This window comes from Poecilia formosa, unplaced genomic scaffold, assembly GCF_000485575.1.
Source record: "Poecilia formosa unplaced genomic scaffold, Poecilia_formosa-5.1.2 Scaffold459, whole genome shotgun sequence".
Taxonomy (NCBI): domain Eukaryota; kingdom Metazoa; phylum Chordata; class Actinopteri; order Cyprinodontiformes; family Poeciliidae; genus Poecilia; species Poecilia formosa.
Window position 1 is genome coordinate 82,771 of NW_006800398.1, and position 18,426 is coordinate 101,196.

An 18,426-nucleotide genomic window follows, 5' to 3' on the forward strand; every position below is an offset into this window, starting at 1 on the left:
ACATCATCAGTCAGTGAACACACCATCAGTCAGTGAACACATCATCAGTCAGTGAACACATCATCAGTCAGTGAACACACCATCAGTCAGTGAACACACCACCGTCGGTCAGTGAACACACCACCATGTTTTATCTGTTTCAGATCAGTGAGGAGCTGGACAAGGTGAAGCAGGAGATGGAGGACAAAGGCAGCAGCATGTCTGATGGAGGTGAGGCTCAATCAGCCGTTTCCCTCCCCAACATGTCCGACCCGTTTCCTTCCTGTGTCTCTGTGTCTCCGTCTGGTCTGCAGCTCCGGTGGTGAAGATCAAGCAGAGCCTCACCAAGCTGAAGCAGGAAGTGGTGCAGATGGATGTGAGGATCGGCGTGGTGGAGCACACGCTGCTGCAGGCCAAGCTCAAGGAGAAGTCCAACATGACGCGGGACATGCACGCCACCAACATCCCTGATTCCGCCGCCGGAACCTTCACCTAGAACCGCAGAGGTTCTGCTCCTCACAGCGGCGCCGGGAGTCTGTCTGTCCCAGCAGCTCATCTGTTAAATACGTGTTTTATTGCATAAATACAGATATTTATTGAATTGCTTTATATATTTGATACTGTTCTTGTTTAAATAAACTGAAACATCTTTTTCTAAATGACCAATCTAGTTATTACACACTTTGTCCACTAGATGTCACCGTTGCTGCTTCCAAATCAACGTTTCAACCGGATAAAAGCTGAAAACAGGAATAAGAAAATTTCCTCAATATTTCAGCCAGTATTGTATCGAAAAGTCAACCAATACTCCTTAAGACCCCTCAGTTACTGCCACAAGAGGATGCTGACTCCTTCAAAATAAAACACCTGCTTCACCAATGTAAGATGACTTCCTGAAATAGTCGTAGTGGGAGATTTTAAAGCAGTAATAAACATCTTTATTAGAAATGCATTATGTAAAATAAAGTCTACAAAAAATATGTTTTAAATAAGCCCAAACATTTGAAAATTTGTATGTAATGAGAGTTTGAGATTGAGTAGTTTATAAGTAGAAATGTATATTTTTGTCTCAGTGGGAAAACTGATTTAAATATAAATATAAGCATGCAGACTCAAACTGCAATAAGAAAACAGGAAAATAAGAGAAAGAGGCTGGACAATAGGAGCAAATTTGTAACATAAGAAAATAAGTAATTTATTAAAACTTTTTTAAGGACAAAAGCCTTATTCATTAAAAAAAATTATCTATGCTTTTACTCTGAAGGTTCTGACCGGAAGCTGGGTTTGTTTTTCAATCGTGACAACATCTGCTGTTTCCGGTGAGGCGAGGCAGCGACAGCCAGACAGACAGACTTCTGCTCGGTTTGACAAAACCGAAACCCGGTTAAACATCATAAAAACCAAAGAAAACAACAGACCAGACGAAGGGAGGAAGTTTTTACGGAAGGAAGAGGATTTATTTAAACTTCCGGTGAGGAACCGAGAGGAAAAACAAACTGGTGAGTTCAGCAGGGTCCCGTTATTTTCTCTTTTGTCTCGATCTGAGCAGCAAATTCAGCAAAAATACTGAAAATAATCATGAAAACAATTAAAACACATTTAAATAAGTACTCTTTAATTTTTATTCAACAGAAACCGCCTTCAGTAACTTTAATTACTTTAAAGATATTTTCACAATTATTGATTAAATAGCAGCCTGTTCTTCACCTTTATTTACTATATATATTTTTTTTCCATTGTATTTCCGAAAGGAACATTCTTTTAAACTATATTTGCAAAATAAATACCAAAAAGATTTTATCATGGAAATACTGACTGATGTAGAAAGCAGAAAAGCATCTTAATTTCATCAGATTGTTTAAAAAAATCAACAAAGTGGAAATAAATAATTAAAGATTCGTTAATCTACCAGTAAACACATTAACTGGTCAGCCTCCAGAGTTCAAATGGACCCCGGTTCTGGTGGGAACTGGAATGGTTCGGTCCAGCTCTGGGTTTCCTGCTACGCGTTTTCCTCCAGCATCAGCAGCTCCCAGCCTGATGCTGCTGCTGCAAGGCATGCTGGGAAGCTGCGATGGGAACAGTCCAAGGTGAAGCACACAGAGGGGAAAAGAGCTGAACATTAGAAACTACAGAAAATAAATCTGCAGAAAATCAGAGTCTCTGCAGAGTTTAGACTAAATTTGGATCAAATGTTCATGTTTGACTCCTGAATGATGAAGAGTTTAATCCTGATGCAGGTTTGAACTCCTGACTGTTCTGCTGCTTTGACTCGGTTCTGTTTGCTTTACCAGTCCAAACACAGAGCAGAGGACAGAGCTGCTCTGAAAACAGGAAGCAGGATTCGGTTGGTGAGGAAGTTTAGCGTTTCACAAGGAAGATGAGAAATAATCATTCAGGGTTTTTCCCTCCTGGCTTTTAATAATCAGATGTTATTAAGGCCACAGGAGACAGAAAAAACTCTGAAATTTTGAGAACAATCTCAGATATTTTCTAGAAAAAAATCCAAGAAATTTCTTAGCTTCAAAAGCTAAAAATTATATTAAAAAATAAAAAATGAGGTGTTGAAATTGAATTTTTTGCCAGAAATTTAGTCCTCCTTGTTTTTTCTGTCTATAAAGGCCCTGTTACGCCGTTATTCATCCTGCAGCAGCTTTAAAATGATCACATGAATATTCCATATGTCCTGAATGACATGTTTTTACATTGCACTGGTTTGTTGCTAATCTCTGAGGTATTTAAGCAGGATTCTCAAGGTTCCTTCCCTGTCTGGGAAATCCTGGAAAAGTTTTGAATTTGATTTAGTCAGTTTTCATATTTTGAAGAGTAAAAATCTTTCTGTTTCTAGACTTTACTCCCTACATCTGGTTTCTGAATGACAGATTATGTGAATAATAAAGATGTTTCTGAAGGGAAGTTCCCCAAATAATATTTAGTCTTTTTTCTGTTATAATTTAAAACAGAAATAATGAACACAACAAGCTTTAAACTTAATAAAAACATGGATGATGGAGAACATCTAATCATTATGAAGCAGATTATTAATCAGATCTTTTTCTCTTTTGTCGGCAGTTTGGCGTTTTCATATTTCCAGCATCATATTAATGCTGACTTCACACTTTAACCCATTTCAGCTGATTGTTTTCATAATCAGGATCCTAACATGAGCGTCCAGACAGCCGGATACGTTTTAGAGGTTTTCCCATCAGCGTGTTTAGTTTTTGGTTCAGTTGATCCTCACTGAGGTCCGGATCGCTCTGCAGATATTCACCTTAATTAAACCAAATGAGGTTTTAAAAAGAAGAATGTGTGTTTTAGCAGCTTCCTTCCAGAACCTCTTTGTTCTCGGCCCGTTTTATCTCGTCACTCAGTCGTTCCTTTATCTTTTTTTGGTCCGTTAGTTTTCCGGCTCGGTTTGGGCCGATTATCTGAAGACCCTGAATTTTTCTGTTTTTGTTGCCATGTTTGCACGTCTGAAATACGTCCAAATATTATATTTAAAAACCTTCCTGAACCAGTTTGCTGTGACATCACCTTTAACGAAACAACTTCCTGTCCAGGTTGAATTAAATCCAGAGTTGAAATGATTTCTGTTGCTTCGGTTCAGGTCAGAACGGATCAGAACCACTAGAAACCCAGACCAGATAAAGACGCTGAGGATAAAATCTGGATTTAGGACTGGAGATTACCAACCAGATCCTCTTACAGTGAAAAATACGAGACACTGCCAAGATATTTATGTTATAAAAATCAGGACTTTTTCATTATTTTTTATTTCATTATATTCAGAACCACGTCTGTCCAGTGACTCTGACTTTAAGAAAACTTTAAACTTTAAACTGGACTGAATGCAGCAGGCCTTGTTCTAAACTATATATATATATATATATATAGATAGATAGATAGATAGATAGATAGATAGATAGATAGATAGATAGAGAAACATTTCAAAGTAAAAATTAATTTCAAAATGTAATGGTTTTATTTTAATCCTCATGTTGTCGTCGGGTCATTTTGGAGGTTCGGTCCAGACGACCTCTCTCAGCCGGAGGTTCGGTCTTTGAGGACCTCAGGGCGTCTCTAACTTTGTTGAAGTCAGAAACGAGTTTCTGAGTTTTGTGCTCGGCTGATAAACGGTTAACAGGAAACATGAGCTCAGAGTCTCAGCCTCCTTCTGTCTCTGCTTGTTTTTCTGCAGCTTCGCCGCTGCAGGATGTGACAGAACCGCAGCAGATAAACTTCTTCCTTCTCAGCCTGAAGGTAAAAATAAACTTTTTAAAAATAAACAGCGGTTTAAAAAGCTGGCTTGGAGTAGATTCTGTTAATCCCTGCAGCTCTTAGACTGATCAGATCTGCACAGATTAGCTCATCTGTCTGAGAGGGGAGAAACTTAACGGGAGGAAACTGAAGCAACTCACTCCAGATCAGGGCTTTATTTATTACCAATAAACTGCCATCATTTCTGCAGAAAATCCATTAATCTGAGCCTGAATGTTCACCTGTTCAAACTGAATCTGAAGATTTTCTGGCCGAGTTTGATCGGTTCTGCTCTCTCTCACCGCTGGGCGTCGGGTTTCTGCTGTTTCACAGATCAACAGACGAGACGCAGGACAAACATGGCTCTGTTCTTCTCTGGAGCCGTCACCAGTACGTCACACACACACACACACACACACACACACACACACACACACACACACACACACCCACACATCCAACCTCTCTCAGGCGTGTTGGTGGGTTAAANCTCAGGCGTGTTGGTGGGTTAAATTCAAGCCCAGCCTCCATTACCTGAGGTGCTGCCACCACCGTGCTTTACAGTGAGAGTTTTATTTGTAATTACCATTTTAATTCTGCTAAAATCCCTAAAATCCACCATTTATTGCAGACAGAAGAAAATAAAATGAGTGAAATTTGTTGTGAATCCCATAATCCTTCCTCCATTGTGGTAAATTGGTAGAAAATGGTCCTTTGGCAGAATTTGTAGCTGATTAAAGATGGAGGGATATAAATCATCTGAAAACGGTCTGAATGTGATCACAGAAACTAACAGGCATGTTCAGATTTTCACTCAGCTGTATCTATATGGAGTTATTATTCTTCTGAAGAGAGAAAATGGATCTAAATCTGCCTGTGAATGAAGCTCCTTAACCTGGTTTGATCTGATTCTGCTGGTCGTTTCTATAGGAATGTTTTTCTTCCCACCGTCGCCAGGTGCTTAACCAGAGCAGGCGGCTCAGAGTTGGTGCTAAATTAACTGTCAGTGGCTCTGCTGTGAGGAAATGCTCAGAGTTTAAACCTGGACTCTGTGTCTCTGAGGAATGTTCAGCTGATAAAAACTCGTCTTTATTTAGAAACCTGCCGGTTCCTGAACGTAACCGAACCTCTTCTGTTGTTCAGGTTCCCCGATAAAACGGCGTCTGCGTGGGAATCACTCCTGCCACAGGTAAACCAGTTTCCTAAAAACAGTCCTGACTTTATCTGGACGATAAACGTCCCTGGAGTTACTGAGAGTTACTGAGTTGTTTTGGGACCATTTTCTAGTTATATAATGCAAGAACATTCACAACTTTAAGTTCTAACAAACATTTAGGACCAGAACTGGAAACATCCTAAATAAACAAAGCAACAAATAAAATAAATTATAAAGTCTCTGTAAACCAACGAGTTGAGCCCAAATCATCAGACTGAAACTTTTACCATCCAGTTTTTGTTTGAAAGAGAGAAAAACAATAAATCTGTGCTTGTTGCGACAGACCTGTGAATATTTAAACGTTGGCAGTAAAACAACTTTCTGAGCCCAGAAGGAAAACAATGTCAAAGTGTTTAATCAGACTGAAACATGAAGGAATAAAAATCTGACTTTATATTTAATACAACAAATTAAACTCCAGACGTTTCGTCCCCCTGCAGCCCGGACGTGTCCCTCCTGTCCCCCGACTCGTCGTACGTCTGCTACCCGTCGGCGGACGCCGGCGCCCCCTGCTGCTGCCGCCGCTCGCCGCGCCTCCTCACCAACGGTTACTATGACGTCACAGAGGACAGCTTCTGCCTGGACGAGGACGGAAACGTGTCTCTGACCGACTGCAGGACCAGCGTGTCCTACAAGGAGAACCTGGTCAGGTGAGGTGTGACATCATCACACAGGTGAGAACAGGTGGGCTGGTTCCTGCCCTGCAGCAGCCAATCACAGCGCGGCTCTCCGCCTCGTCAGGCGGGTTTCACTCAGCTGTAAATTCTTCCTCAGTGACTTCAGCGGCGCCGCGGTGATGTCACCGATGGCTGTTGCTAGGAGACCGTCAGTGTTATGGGATGTTTGTGGTTCTGTTTCAGAGCTGATTAAAAGCTGCAGCAGGTCTCAGTTCAGAGCACTGCCCCCTGCTGGCGGGTTTAGACTTCTGCTGCTGAGTCGGTTGGTTTTGTGAAACTCGTTTTGTTTCGTGTTTCTTTCATTTCAGATAATTTCAAATGTTGTTTTTGTTTTGTTACTTTTATCCTTTTTTATTTTCTGTTACTTTAAAGATATTTTGATGTCACTCTGAACCATATTTGGGTTTTTATTGAAGATACACATCTGTAACATTATTCAGTAAATTCTTGCTAACTGCTAAACTGAAAACCATTTAGTTTTTAATCTGTGTGAATTTCTCATAAATTTAAAGTTGATTTGTGTTTTTTTACCCATCTCATCCTGTTTGAACCTTTCTCTTCTTCTCTTTGATTTTTGCTGCTAACCTGGGCACATTTTTAGTCTCTTTAGTTATTTTTGGTGACTTTTAGTCATTTTGCATCATTTTTAATATTTTTTCCAGTTTATTCTGTGGTTTTGATGCCCAGCGGTCATTTTAACCTCTCTGGGGTTTCTAGTTAAGTTGATCTAGATAAGTTGATCTAAATAAGTTGATCTAGATAAGTTGATCTAGATAAGTTGATCTAGATAAGTTGTTGAGGATTCCTGCATCAAGACGTTCTTTTTATTTGCCACCTTGTGGCCACTTTATCATCCTGTTCATCATTTTTGAAAGTTTTTTGTCTCCTGCTGCAGCTTTTTTTCATCCTTTTGGAGGATTTCTCTCTCAGCTTTTTGGAAAACTCTGGGATTTAGGAATTTTCCAGGTCTGGAAAACTGTTGGCATTAATCAGTTGTGTTCTTCGTTCCTCTCTGATGGTTATAGATGTGTAGAAACTCCTCTGTTGGATCATTTTCCTGACAGCTGTTGACCTCCAGGCGTTGCCTAGCAACAGAGCGGTGACCTCGGCGTCTCTTTGCGTCCTCAGAGTTTTCCGGCGCAGGCGGAAACCTCGCAGCGCTCTGGTTTCCCTGCTGAGCGGCGTTTCAGAGAGCTGCCAGTCATGGCTGGACCAGAAGGTGTTCAGAGGCATGCTGGGAACCGGCCTCAGACAGAACCCGGACCTGGACCTGGACCCTGACCTGGACCTGGACCTGGACTGGCCCCGGGTCAGCCAGCAGGGGGCGTCTCCGTGTCGATTGGACGAGTCTCTGTGGGCGGGGCTAAACGCCGATCTGGACGACGGACGAAGCTTCACCTACGGTGAGTCTGCAGAACGGCTCGGTCCAACGCTGCCATGATGAGCCGTTGAGGTCACATGACTCTACTTCCTGGTCCAGATCCCACCGAAGCCCCGCCTCCTCCAGACAAAGAAGCCCCGCCTCCTCCTGAAGAATTAGCCCCGCCTCCTGGGAAACTGCTGATCCAGGAGGAAATCTGCTCTGAGATCAGTCAGTCCACGCAGCGCTTCACCCAATCGCTGAGCGGCCTCTCTGAAGTCCCGCCCCCTCCGGCCTTCTACAGCTGCTGCCAGGCGCCACCAGAACCTCCAGGTGAGCCGGGAACACCTGGGCCGCATGTGTGACCCAAACCGTCTGGTTCTGACTCTCTGAGAGGCTCAGGTTCATGAAACTTCGCTTTTATTTCAGGGCTGACGATGAAGGCTCTCCTCATCCTCATCTTCAGCATCTTCATCATCAGCGTTCTCTACTCAGGGTGAGACGGTGAACCAGTTGAAGCAGTTGAACCAGTTAAACCAGTTAAACTAGTTGAACCAGTTGAACCAGTTAAACTAGTTAAACCAGTTAAACCAGTTAAACTAGTTAAACCAGTTGAACCAGTTTGTTTTATTATTCATGATGATGATGATGTTATTGTTATGTTATGATGATATTCCAGATGATGAAGATGTTTCTTCCTTCCTGCAGCTCCTGCTGGTGGAGCGCCATGGTAACGGCCGCCATGTTGGCGACGATCTCAGCCGTGATGTGTGAGTATGACTGGGCTGCTGCGGTTCTGAGATCCGGGTTCGAGTTCTGGTCCTGGTTCTGCTCCAGGTCCAGTTCACAGAACAGATTCAATGTTTTTACATCGTTTTCCAAACTCCCATTAAAAAAAAATCAAAAAAAAAAAAAAAAAGAATAACATCATGTAAAATAAGATTTTTACATTTAATTTAAGAAAATTTATTAAATATTTAATATTATAATCAAAGTAAAAATTACAATAAACATTGAAAATAAGTAAAAATAAATATATCAAAAATAATTAAAAAATTTAATGACAATATGAGATTTAATATAGAATACAAAAAACTAACATTTTTAAAAGTTTAAACAATGTGGATTAAAATTTAAACAAAATAAAATGTTTTCAAATAATAGAAAAGCAAATTAATAGTAAATAAATACAAACATGAACAAATTAAGTCAAATAAAATTAAATAAAAATCTAAATATTATATAAATGTAATTTAAAAAAAAGTAAAACTATAAACATTAAGAATAATTAGAGTTTATTGTTTAGAATGAGATTTTTTTAAATGATGCATTTATTTGATTTTCTGAGTAATAATTAATTTTTGGAAAACAAAACAAAATAAAACTTAATTTTTTAAATTCTCTTAGATACAGAATAAGAAATAGACAAATGAATTTACAGTAAAATAAGAGAGGCTTTAATGCTTCTTATTGTTAAATGAAATGTTTTATTTTATTTCAGTCGTGACAAAGTCGGGTCCGATGGGCGAGTGGAGGAGAGCGAAGACGGAGGTGAGTCCGAAACGATCTGAGCGGATCGTCGGTGAGCTGCAGAGAAAACGACTAACTTTCAATTTCTGTCCCTCAGGACATCACATCCAGGAACGAGTAGGAACAGAACCGGAACCGGAACCAGAACCAGAACTTCTGACAGGATTCTGTAGAAACCTTCCTGCTAGTTTTTCCCTCAGTGTTTGAATTCAGCTGGACGAAAAGGTGAAACTGGTTCTGAGCTCTGGAGGCTTTTAAAGCAAACCAGGTTTGAATTCACAGAAAGAGAAAAAGTCATGGATGAGTCATCCGCCTCAGGAATCAATAATCAATCAATGATCTGATTTTTTACCAGCAGATAAAGAATAAAAACTGCTGCTGGTTTTAAAATGGCTGAAGGAGCTCAGAGTCACAGTGAGAACCGTTCGGTTAGCTTAGCATCGCAGGGAGCTGCAAAGCTTCACATCATGTTTAAAATATGCAGAAAAAATCTTCAACTGGGAGAAAAAGAGACTAAAAGTTTTTAATCAAGTTCAGGTGTTTATTTCTAAATGCACAAAAATCACCTGGAATCCTGCAGAAGATTTAATATTTCATTTACAGACGAGGAGTGATGATTCATTAACATTTATTTATCAAACAGATAAATAAATAAACCACAGCGCATGAGAGCAATAATAATAAAGTATTCTGTTATCGTAAAGTTAAATCCAGGAAACTTAAAATCCTGAAAAATATAAATATTAAAAAAGACCTGCTACAAAATTCTCAGAGCTTAAATTCCAGATGAATCTGTTTGGTTCAGAAATTACATTTAAAACTGAGGTCAGGTCCTCACTGCTTGGAAAAGCTTTTATTTTGAAAGGATTCATCTCTCTGTATGGAGCCCCTGCAGTGCTTTTAATTTATCATCTCTGAGTTAAAAAAGATGCAAATTAATAAATAAAATTGAGCACATGATAAGCTATAAGTGAGAACAAGGCATTTTAAAAATAAATATTAAAACTAACATAAATCAATTAAAATACAGCCAAATCATAAAGCATAAAAATCTGATAAATGAACAGATTTGCTCCATAAATTATTATTGCTTTAAATATGATATAATTTAGTGCAAAATTCAATTTTGATAAAGAAAACAATTCTAATTAAATTGTGATATATTTAATCCTTTTTTGTGACGTTTCCCCCTTTTGCACAAACTTTTATTTTGAAAAGCATCTTTTTATATGGAGGTCCAGACGTTTTTTTGTTGTTGTTGTTTTTATTTTTGCGTTAATATATTTTATCCTGTTCAGACAGGTTAATATGAATAAAAACTTGATGTTTATGAAATGTTTAGATATTAAAAAATTGAATAAAAGTTTAATTCTTATTATTAACAAGTAGGACGTAATAAATCCTTTAAAAAAATAATCCAAGCTGCTCCAAAGTTCAGCTGTAAAAAAGCGAGAAAAAGGATTTCAGCAGATAATTTTAAGAAAAAATAATGTTATTTACTTCTCATGTATATTTATTCCCATGTGAAAGTTTTCACTTTGTCACATTTTTTTATTTTGAAAGGGACTTGCCTCTGTATGGAGCCCTTGAAGTGCTTTTAGTTTTTAATCCACTCAAACTAAAAACAGTCTCACACTTCAGCGGCTCCATGTTGATGATATTATTGTGAGGAATCGCAGAGACCAAGTAATGTAACCTGTACTGTAAGACGTTCTGAACATTTATCAGAAATCCAGAGCTGAGCTTCAGTTTCAGGCTAAAGCAGAGCCGACGCTCTGCAGGGAACCGTCTGGAAGGTCGTGATGCGTTCAGGGCTTGCAAAATTAAAAATCTTCCCACAGCAATCCTTCTAATCGTGCTGTGGTCCGAAGAGCCGACGGAAACGTTTTTATCAAAGTGCCAAATTTTTTATCCAGAAACAAAACGATGATATTTTTGATACGACAGCGCTCTGCTTTACTTTGTTCTGGAAGCTTCCTGTTTATTACTGATAAACATGTTGTCCTTCAGCTCTTTTTGCTGTATTTTTATTAGAGAGACCAAAACTCTGCTGCCCTCTGCTGGTTGGAACCTGTCAGTGCAGCTTAGGAACTTGTGTGGTTTTTAAAAATCACGTTTAAGTGAAATTTGTGGAAGTTTTTTTTACTTTCTTAGCTTTAGATCTGTGTGAAGCACTTAACCTCACACTCCTCATGTCCTACTGTTTGTATTTTGATTGAATGCACTTGGAAATGTGACGCTGTGCTTGTGATAGCACTTGTTTTTAGAAACAGTCTGGCAGCTCAGCAGGAGTTAAATATTAAATGTGAAACAAAAGAAAAATGTGGAGTTTAAATTAAATTTGTCTGAATCTGAAAAGATTTCCCATAAAATGAGATTTTTAGGGATCAACTCACACATTTCATGGGCGTCTTTGGATATTTGACCACTTGGTGGCGCTGTGACGTTAGATTTAATTTCCTGTCTCCTGCCTGTTGTCAGACTGTTTTATTTGAAGTGACTGTTTATTATGAAGCTATTAAACCACGTTAAAGACAATCTGTGGTTCTGTGTTTGTTTAAAAAAAGGTCCAGTTTTTGTGTCCAACTTCTTTTAAATCTGTGACCTTTGACCTTGGGCCCTGAAGGCAACACAAAGACAGAAATGATTCCACCAACTCTCTAAATCAAAGAAATCATAGAAACAATCGAGTCATTTTATTAAGAAGTGACGTAAAAACTTTAACTTTGACTCAACTTTCTAAACAAAACAGAATATTTAGTTCATCATCACTGAGTCACAATAAACCAGAAAACAGGAAGTTTTTAACAGTGCAGATTTTTCCATAAACTTTTCTCCATCATGTGTAACCAGTCAGTTCTCCTCAGAACCTGCAGCTCCGAACCGAACCGGGTCGGATGAGAACCTGCCGCTTTGAGTCAAACTGAGGATGAAGAGCAGCAGCTCTGAGGAGGAAGATGCTGCTGCTTTTAATGTCTGGAACATCACAGTGGATTTAAAACTCATCCTGTCATATGTGATATTTTAAAGAATCGTTCCTGTAATCTGCTGAGTCGTCTCCATCTGCGGTTCTCTGGAGCAGGTTTCCTTTGGACCAGTTAAAGGAACTTAGGATTCAAAATCCACTTTCAGCCCTTTAACACCTGTAGTTTACTTGGCATCTTCAGGAGTGCAGAAAAAGTTCCGCTTAGTTTCTCCTGGTGCTGCATAGATACCTTCATATTCTGTCTGAGTCAAATGTTTCAATCCAATCAGTTTTCTCGGCTCCATTTTATGTTTTTTTAACTATTACATCACAGTATTTGCTGTGAAGCTGCTCAACATCACAGACTTCCAGCCAGCCAATTTTGCAGGTCAAAAGTCAAACAATGCTCATAATTACCTCTCCTCACTCGCCACTAGGGGGCGTGTGTCTGAGATAGTTTTAACCCTTAGCGATGAAAAACATCACAGTCAGACAGCGGGGAAACGGGCCCTTGTCCTGTCAGACCCAAAACCACACACACAGAAATAAGTCTCGTAAAAGCGTGACCCCTGCCAGACCACCGGGAAAAAACTCCTTTAAGTGGGACAGTAAAAACAGGGCTGTGATGTAAGCGCTAACCAGGCAAAAAGGAAAACTCAACAGCAGTAGCTTTATTCTCTTAAAGCATTTCTGCCAAAATATAGCAGAAATTTAAAAATGTACAGAAAAATGTCACAATTTGCACAGAAACAAACATGGCAGCTAGAGGGGCAGTTTGATGACCCGGACAGTTTCAGGACTTCCTGTCGCTCTGATCCGTCCAGCAGGAAGCGTCAGCGCCACTGATGGCCGACGGCTGGTCTGAAACTTCTGATGACAGACGCAGCGTCTGCTGACGGTCGTCACAGTAACGCAGCGGGGAAGCATTTGTCCCCGGCATGCATGGCGACGTGCCTCCTCAGGTGGCCGGCGGAGGTGAAGGCCTTGCCGCAGACGGAGCAGCGGAACTGGCCGCAGTCCGTGTGGACAGCCATGTGGACCTTCAGCGAGCCGGACTGGGCGAAGCGCTTCCCACAGTGGACGCAGCCGTAACGTTTCTCCCCCGTGTGGACGCTCTGGTGGCGCTTCAGGTTGCTGGAGTCGGAGAAGCGTTTCCCGCAAAGCGCGCAGACATACGGCTTCTCGCCCGTGTGAACCCGCATGTGGGTCTTCAGGTTCTTCAGGCAGGCCAGGCTTTTCCCGCAGAAGCTGCAGGCGAACGACTTCCCTGCGGGGTCGGCGGCGCGGCTCTGCTGCCGAAAGCCGACTCTCTGTGGCGCCCCCTGCTGCTGCCGCTGCCCCGCTGCAGACAGACTCGCCTCATGGTGGCTGAAGCTGCTTCCTGAATCGGCTGAAGCGTTCCTGCTGGGAACAAACCCGGAGGAGCCGCCGGGTTCTGCTGCTGCAGCGTGGGAGGCTTGCTGCAGCATCATGGAGTCGTAGCCACTTGGTTCTGGCCTCTGATTGGTCTGCTGGGTGGAGGTGGAGCTCACCTCCGCGCTGGTCCAAGAGACGCCGCCATCTGCACCGCTCTCTTCCTGTTTGACCAGCGAGGACGAAGCTTCTGCCTCGGGCTGATCCTCAGAACCGCCACAGAACCGACCTGGAGGCGAAACCAGACTCAGTCCGCCTGCAGGTTAACAACGCACCGGCCAACAGGAAGGCTAACAGGAAGGCTTACCATGAGGGTCGGACTGGGACCAGGACTCTTCCTCCTCATCCTCATCCTCCACCTTGATCACCACTGTGGTCTCGGCTGCATCCGCCTGGAAATTGAATCCATTTCGTAAATTGGTTTCTTCTGCTGAGTATTCGTCACCCCATCGATGTAAACATAATCACAATACTTTGACCTTTTTGAATTCTGCACCTAAAAATTAACCAAAGTATGAAAAAACTAGAACAACTAATATAACTAATGAAAACTAAACTAAAACTAAACAGTATTTAAATAATTAAAACTGAATTAAACAGTCACAGTTAAATAAAGCTGCGGCTACAGCGGCGGCGGCTGCGGCTCACCGTCTGTCCTGTAGCTTCTGGTTCCGGTTCTGGTGGTGGGCGGGTCTCACTGCACTGAGAAGTCTGCTGATTGGGCGGCAAGCACAGCTCTGCTGCAACTTCTGCAGAAGCAAAAACAATGATTGGATTTTGAGCTCAGGTCTGTACTTTGACTAGACCACTGAAAAACACTGGTACTTATTCTCCAAGTTCTTCTTGGTGCATCTTGGAAGTGGTTTAAATTAAAGTTTAAAAAAAATTATAGGCTTGATGAAATATGAATTTCTGCCATTTAGTCTTTATTAAATTTGAAAATATGAATTTCTGACTATATATCAAATGCCGGTGTTTATTAAATTTTAATTTCTGTTGGTCGGTTTTCAGAATATTTCCAGTAAAGCTTCATAGTTCTCAAATTTCAGAGAGCCATTAGTTACAATTCTGACAAAACTGTTGAACCTTCAGTAAATATTTTTCTAACTAAAGTTGAGTGTCTGATTTTATCCAGGTTAAAATCTACAGAGTATTCCCATTAACTTCAACATCACCAGCTTGTTATACATGTCAGTCATGTGATCCTGGTCACATGACGCATTCAGCCAACCACTGGGAGGACTGGTGGTCCAGAGCTGCTCCAGGTTTGTTGCTTTTCTACTTTAAGACTCACTATAAAAACATGATTTAGATTTATTTTCTACCAGCTGGAGACAGGAAGTCTGTCATGAACTGAACTGTGAAGAAATAGTTACTGATTTTAGCTTGCTAGTGTTTGTAGCTAATGCTAACTGGGTTAGCCTGCCATTAGCAGCTAACAGTTCAACTCGTACAATGCACATTCATGTATATAACGGCAAGTCAAGTATTTGATTTTCTGTGTACAAAAGAACCATTGTTAAGATGCTAACTAGCAGTGTGATGATATTTAACTAGTCCTGTTTCTGTAATGCAGGTCAGGTGGTGAACTACTGGAACCAGCAGAACCTCCAAACTGGTCTGGTAGGAGGCCGACACGGTCTGAGCTCTTTCTCCCTCCACACAAACAAACAAACAAACAAACAAACCCCACTAATGGTTTTTGTTTAACTTGTTTTATTCTGGACAATTTTCCTCATAGTTTGGACAAATTAATTAATCTCTTTGGTAACTGGTCCGTTTATTAGTGGAGGAATTATTGATCTTGTTGTGACCGAATCTTTGCATTTGAACAAACCATGTGCAGATTACTTTTAAAATTTAAAAATGGGAATATTCTTGACTTTTGAACCTTTTGGAAAATTTGAGTTTCGAAAATGAACATCTTTTACTTTTAAAACTCAAATGCCCAGTTTTTTTCTAGAATATATGAGATCAGATTTCGACTTTTTATTATTATTAAATATCTTAAAGATTTCCGGAAAAAAAATCTAGAATAGCCTTTTAGCGCCGTCATAGATGAACCTACGGTAGCGGAATAGCCATTTAGTCCAAATCAGACGCCAACTTCAACCTCGCTTAATAGATGTGAATTTTAAACCTTTGGATAGTTTCTGTTAGCATCAAGTAAATGTGGATCTTAAAGGTGTTTAATTGATAAAGGTCACCTGTCAGAGTCACGCTCCTCCTCGGCTCGTGGACTCGCTGGTTGGCGCGCGGGCGGCCGCTAGCGGCGTACAGCAGCGCGGCGCCGCTTCCGCTCGCGGCGGCTCTGAACGCGGCAGACCGCGCCGCACGGAGCTCCAGGAGCCGCAGTTTCCTCCGCAGAACCTCGTTCTCTTTGCGGCTCCGGCTAATCTCCAGCTGCAGCACCGCGTAGCCGTTGTCCACCAGCTCGCAGATCTCCGCCACCGCTGTGTTGGCCAGAACCTCCATGATGGAGGCGAGCTGGGAGTGAAACGTGGCGGATGGAGACATTTTCCTGCTGGGCCAACCGGAACCGCTCAGAGCTAGTTAGAACCAACAGAACCTTAGGAGAACCTCTGGAGAACCTCTGTTTACCTGCCTGGGGCCTCCACACCGAAAGGAACGGAAGCAATACTCAGTACGCATGCGCGAAGTCACGTGTTCACACATTCCAGGGATAGAAAACCCGGAGTCACCAAAATAAAAGCCTGTGTTTGACCTGAAGCTTACAGTTAGTCACTCAGAGTAAAACATTCAGGGATTTAGAAGTTCAGGAAATATAATTTTGGAACTTTTATATGAAAAAATAGTTTTTGTTGAACAATTAAGGAAAAAAACATGCAAGGGTTTTATTTTTTTTAAGTATTACTCTTATGTGCCTTGACTGTTTATAAAATCCCTTAGCAGCTTTAGTCATTGTACAATGACAATAAATCTAATCTAGTATGTTTACAGACATCTTAACCCCCCAAATAGCTTGTTTACTGTTATCATTTTGTATTCAGAATGAATTTTAGCACCTCGGAGTCTGACTGCTTTAGTTTGTGTCCTGGTTGTTTATTTCATCCTTTAGGATCATCCTGGTAGTGAGGAATTCATCCTGACTGGGCCAGACTTCAGAATGGCCTTTAGGGCAGCAGCCCAGGGCTTCAGTCATTGGGGCACCCCAAAGACTTTATTATTATTTGTTTTAATGAAAAAAATTGGCATTTTTATAAATATAAACAATACACAAGTATACAAAAATTAAGACATTTTGTTTTAACAAAATGGAGGTACTGCTCAGAGGATGTATGTAACCTATAATGCATCAATTCATTATTAAAACTACCTATAATATAGTTTGCTTTTTTTCTGTAGTGGATAGGGAACCAAAATGTTTCTAGATAAGTTTGGTGAACTTAAGGTTCCAAATCCAGGAGCAGAACATCTGTGGACTCACCTGAATAAGTTTTTGGACAAGAACCTGAAAGACTGTGAAGGATTTTAAGAACATTTCCAAGTAGAGTGAAAAAAAAAACTGTAAAGATGTCAGAATCAAATGAAGTCTAAACTGAAATAAAAACTGATTAAAACACAGGAGACAGGATGCGTATAAAATGTCATTGTTTTAGTATGTCAGGAACAAAACATTTTAAAAGCAGTAGTTTATAGGAGCCTCCAGTGGTCAGGAGTGGTACTGCATGATGGTAACTATTAGTCTGTAGGAAAGTATTAGTTTTATAACAAAGTATTAGGACCAGGCTAAGAGATTTTTTTTAAATAAACAAAAATACAATAAAAGAATAAAGGAGCCATATTACCAGATAAATGTTGTAAAATTACAAGAAAAGTCGTTTTAATGAGAGAAAAGCTTTGATAGTTAAGATCTGATGTGACCAGATCAGTCGGCTTCTTTATTCAAAACAGACTCAGAATTATTTCAAAGTCCTGATATTGATCATTTGATGCAGATGTCTTAAAGGGATCATGTTTGCAGAATTCACTTTTTGTGTACTTTGGGGAAAAAATCCATTTAGGAGTTCTCAGAAAATTACTGCTTTGTTCTCCTAATTAAGAAAAACAAAATTATTGGTCTGGTCCTAATAATCTTTTATTAGGATATTTAGGGACACCATTCATCTCAATCCCACCAGAAGGACAAAAACTCCTTCAAACTTCTGCAGCTCCAGAATAAAAGAGGAAATAAAAAGTTTCATCTTCGTCTTTTTCTCAGAACATAAATACCTGGAATGTCTGAAATCCTTAAGCTTCCTGGATCAGTTATCATTTCCTCCTTCTCTAATCTGTTTGTTTCCATCTCAAAAAGTTCATAATTTTTACATTATTTAGAAAAATGCTACAGAGCTTCATTAAAACCTGAAGTGGTTTTACACAAACATGCAGAAAGCTACGGAACCGTTTTACTGCCAGAGCTGGAAATAAACTCAGGAGTAGAGTCTCATCTTAATGAGTTTCTCGTTTAATGATGAAGTTTCTCGCTATAAGGACATAAAACTTCTCATTAAAACAAGAAAGTTTTTCATTATGAGACTTTTATCTGTTTCCATCTCTAACAAGAAACTGATTTAAACTGAGAGTTTGGGTTTTAAAGCTAATTAACTAGATGAAACTCATCTCTTCATAACAAACTCATTAATCTGTTTTTATATCATTAAAACGAGTTTCTCATAACGAGACGAGTTTTATACCTAGTTTTAGATGAAATTATGTTTTTGACTTCTTAAAACATAAAGGAGTTTCCTCATTGTTTCAACGTTTCCCCTACACTGAAAAAAAAAAACATAGGTGATGCAACTTTTAAAAAATGTAATTTGTTACAAGTAGAGGTGTGCTGATCGATCGGCCACCGATCATAACCGGCCGATTTCTGTGAAAAAGTATATGATCGGTGATCGCCGATCACGGTCTGTTGTCACCGATCACAAACCGATCACAGCACCTCACCTGGCAGCCTGTGCAGCTGATCTCCTCTTTCCTTTACTCTGCAAAGCGCAGCAACAAATCCTAAGCAAATGGTGAA

The 18,426-nt window shown here is 40.3% G+C and overlaps 4 protein-coding genes across 10 annotated transcripts in view; 2 read left to right on the forward strand and 2 right to left on the reverse strand.

Moving 5' to 3' along the window:
• The window catches only part of ift57 (intraflagellar transport 57 homolog (Chlamydomonas)), a 5,115-nt gene extending 4,477 nt beyond the window's left edge, over window positions 1-638 (forward strand). The window contains exons 10-11 of one of the 3 annotated variants that reach the window (XR_001659570.1): window positions 144-210; window positions 294-325. Coding sequence is in view for 1 of the 3 variants with exons in the window: in XM_016663968.1 (XP_016519454.1) it covers window positions 144-210; window positions 294-475 (249 nt within the window). In the remaining 2 variants the exon portion in view is untranslated. Of the gene's footprint in view, window positions 1-142; window positions 211-293 lie in introns of all 3 variants that reach the window. The other 2 variants (XR_001659571.1, XM_016663968.1) reach the window with 2 other exon arrangements.
• A 632-nt stretch (window positions 639-1,270) lies between these two features.
• The window catches only part of tmem71 (transmembrane protein 71), a 22,922-nt gene continuing 5,766 nt past the window's right edge, over window positions 1,271-18,426 (forward strand). Inside the window, exons 1-11 of one of the 3 annotated variants that reach the window (XM_016663971.1) lie at window positions 1,271-1,478; window positions 4,178-4,239; window positions 4,570-4,626; window positions 5,380-5,425; window positions 5,893-6,102; window positions 7,258-7,532; window positions 7,610-7,822; window positions 7,919-7,985; window positions 8,198-8,259; window positions 8,991-9,040; window positions 9,117-9,173. In XM_016663971.1, coding sequence (XP_016519457.1) covers window positions 4,596-4,626; window positions 5,380-5,425; window positions 5,893-6,102; window positions 7,258-7,532; window positions 7,610-7,822; window positions 7,919-7,985; window positions 8,198-8,259; window positions 8,991-9,040; window positions 9,117-9,140 — 978 coding nt within the window. In that variant the 5' untranslated portion in view covers window positions 1,271-1,478; window positions 4,178-4,239; window positions 4,570-4,595 and the 3' untranslated portion in view covers window positions 9,141-9,173. Of the gene's footprint in view, window positions 1,479-4,046; window positions 4,240-4,569; window positions 4,627-5,379; window positions 5,426-5,892; window positions 6,103-7,257; window positions 7,533-7,609; window positions 7,823-7,918; window positions 7,986-8,197; window positions 8,260-8,990; window positions 9,041-9,116; window positions 11,558-18,426 lie in introns of those variants that run through there. The other 2 variants (XM_007577902.2, XM_016663972.1) reach the window with 2 other exon arrangements.
• Window positions 11,701-18,426, reverse strand: part of LOC103156006 (zinc finger protein 648-like) — an 11,805-nt gene continuing 5,079 nt past the window's right edge. Inside the window, exon 4 of the mRNA XM_016663967.1 lies at window positions 11,701-12,090. Within this exon, the coding sequence (XP_016519453.1) occupies window positions 12,022-12,090 (69 nt within the window). The 3' untranslated portion in view covers window positions 11,701-12,021. The remainder of the gene's footprint in view (window positions 12,091-18,426) is intronic.
• On the reverse strand, window positions 12,635-16,035 carry LOC103156008 (zinc finger and BTB domain-containing protein 49-like). Of its 3 annotated transcripts, none has more exons than XM_016663970.1 (5): window positions 15,605-16,035; window positions 14,046-14,146; window positions 13,705-13,789; window positions 12,884-13,626; window positions 12,635-12,833 (listed from the first exon to the last, which is right to left on the reverse strand). In XM_016663970.1, exons 1-4 carry the CDS (start codon window positions 15,912-15,914, stop codon window positions 12,887-12,889), a joined length of 1,236 nt encoding a protein of 411 aa, XP_016519456.1. In that variant the 5' UTR covers window positions 15,915-16,035; the 3' UTR covers window positions 12,635-12,833; window positions 12,884-12,886. The 3 variants fall into 3 exon arrangements, with proteins under 3 accessions (XP_016519456.1, XP_016519455.1, XP_007577966.1); XM_016663969.1 differs by having other exon boundaries at window positions 12,635-12,825; window positions 12,876-13,626; XM_007577904.2 differs by having other exon boundaries at window positions 12,635-13,626.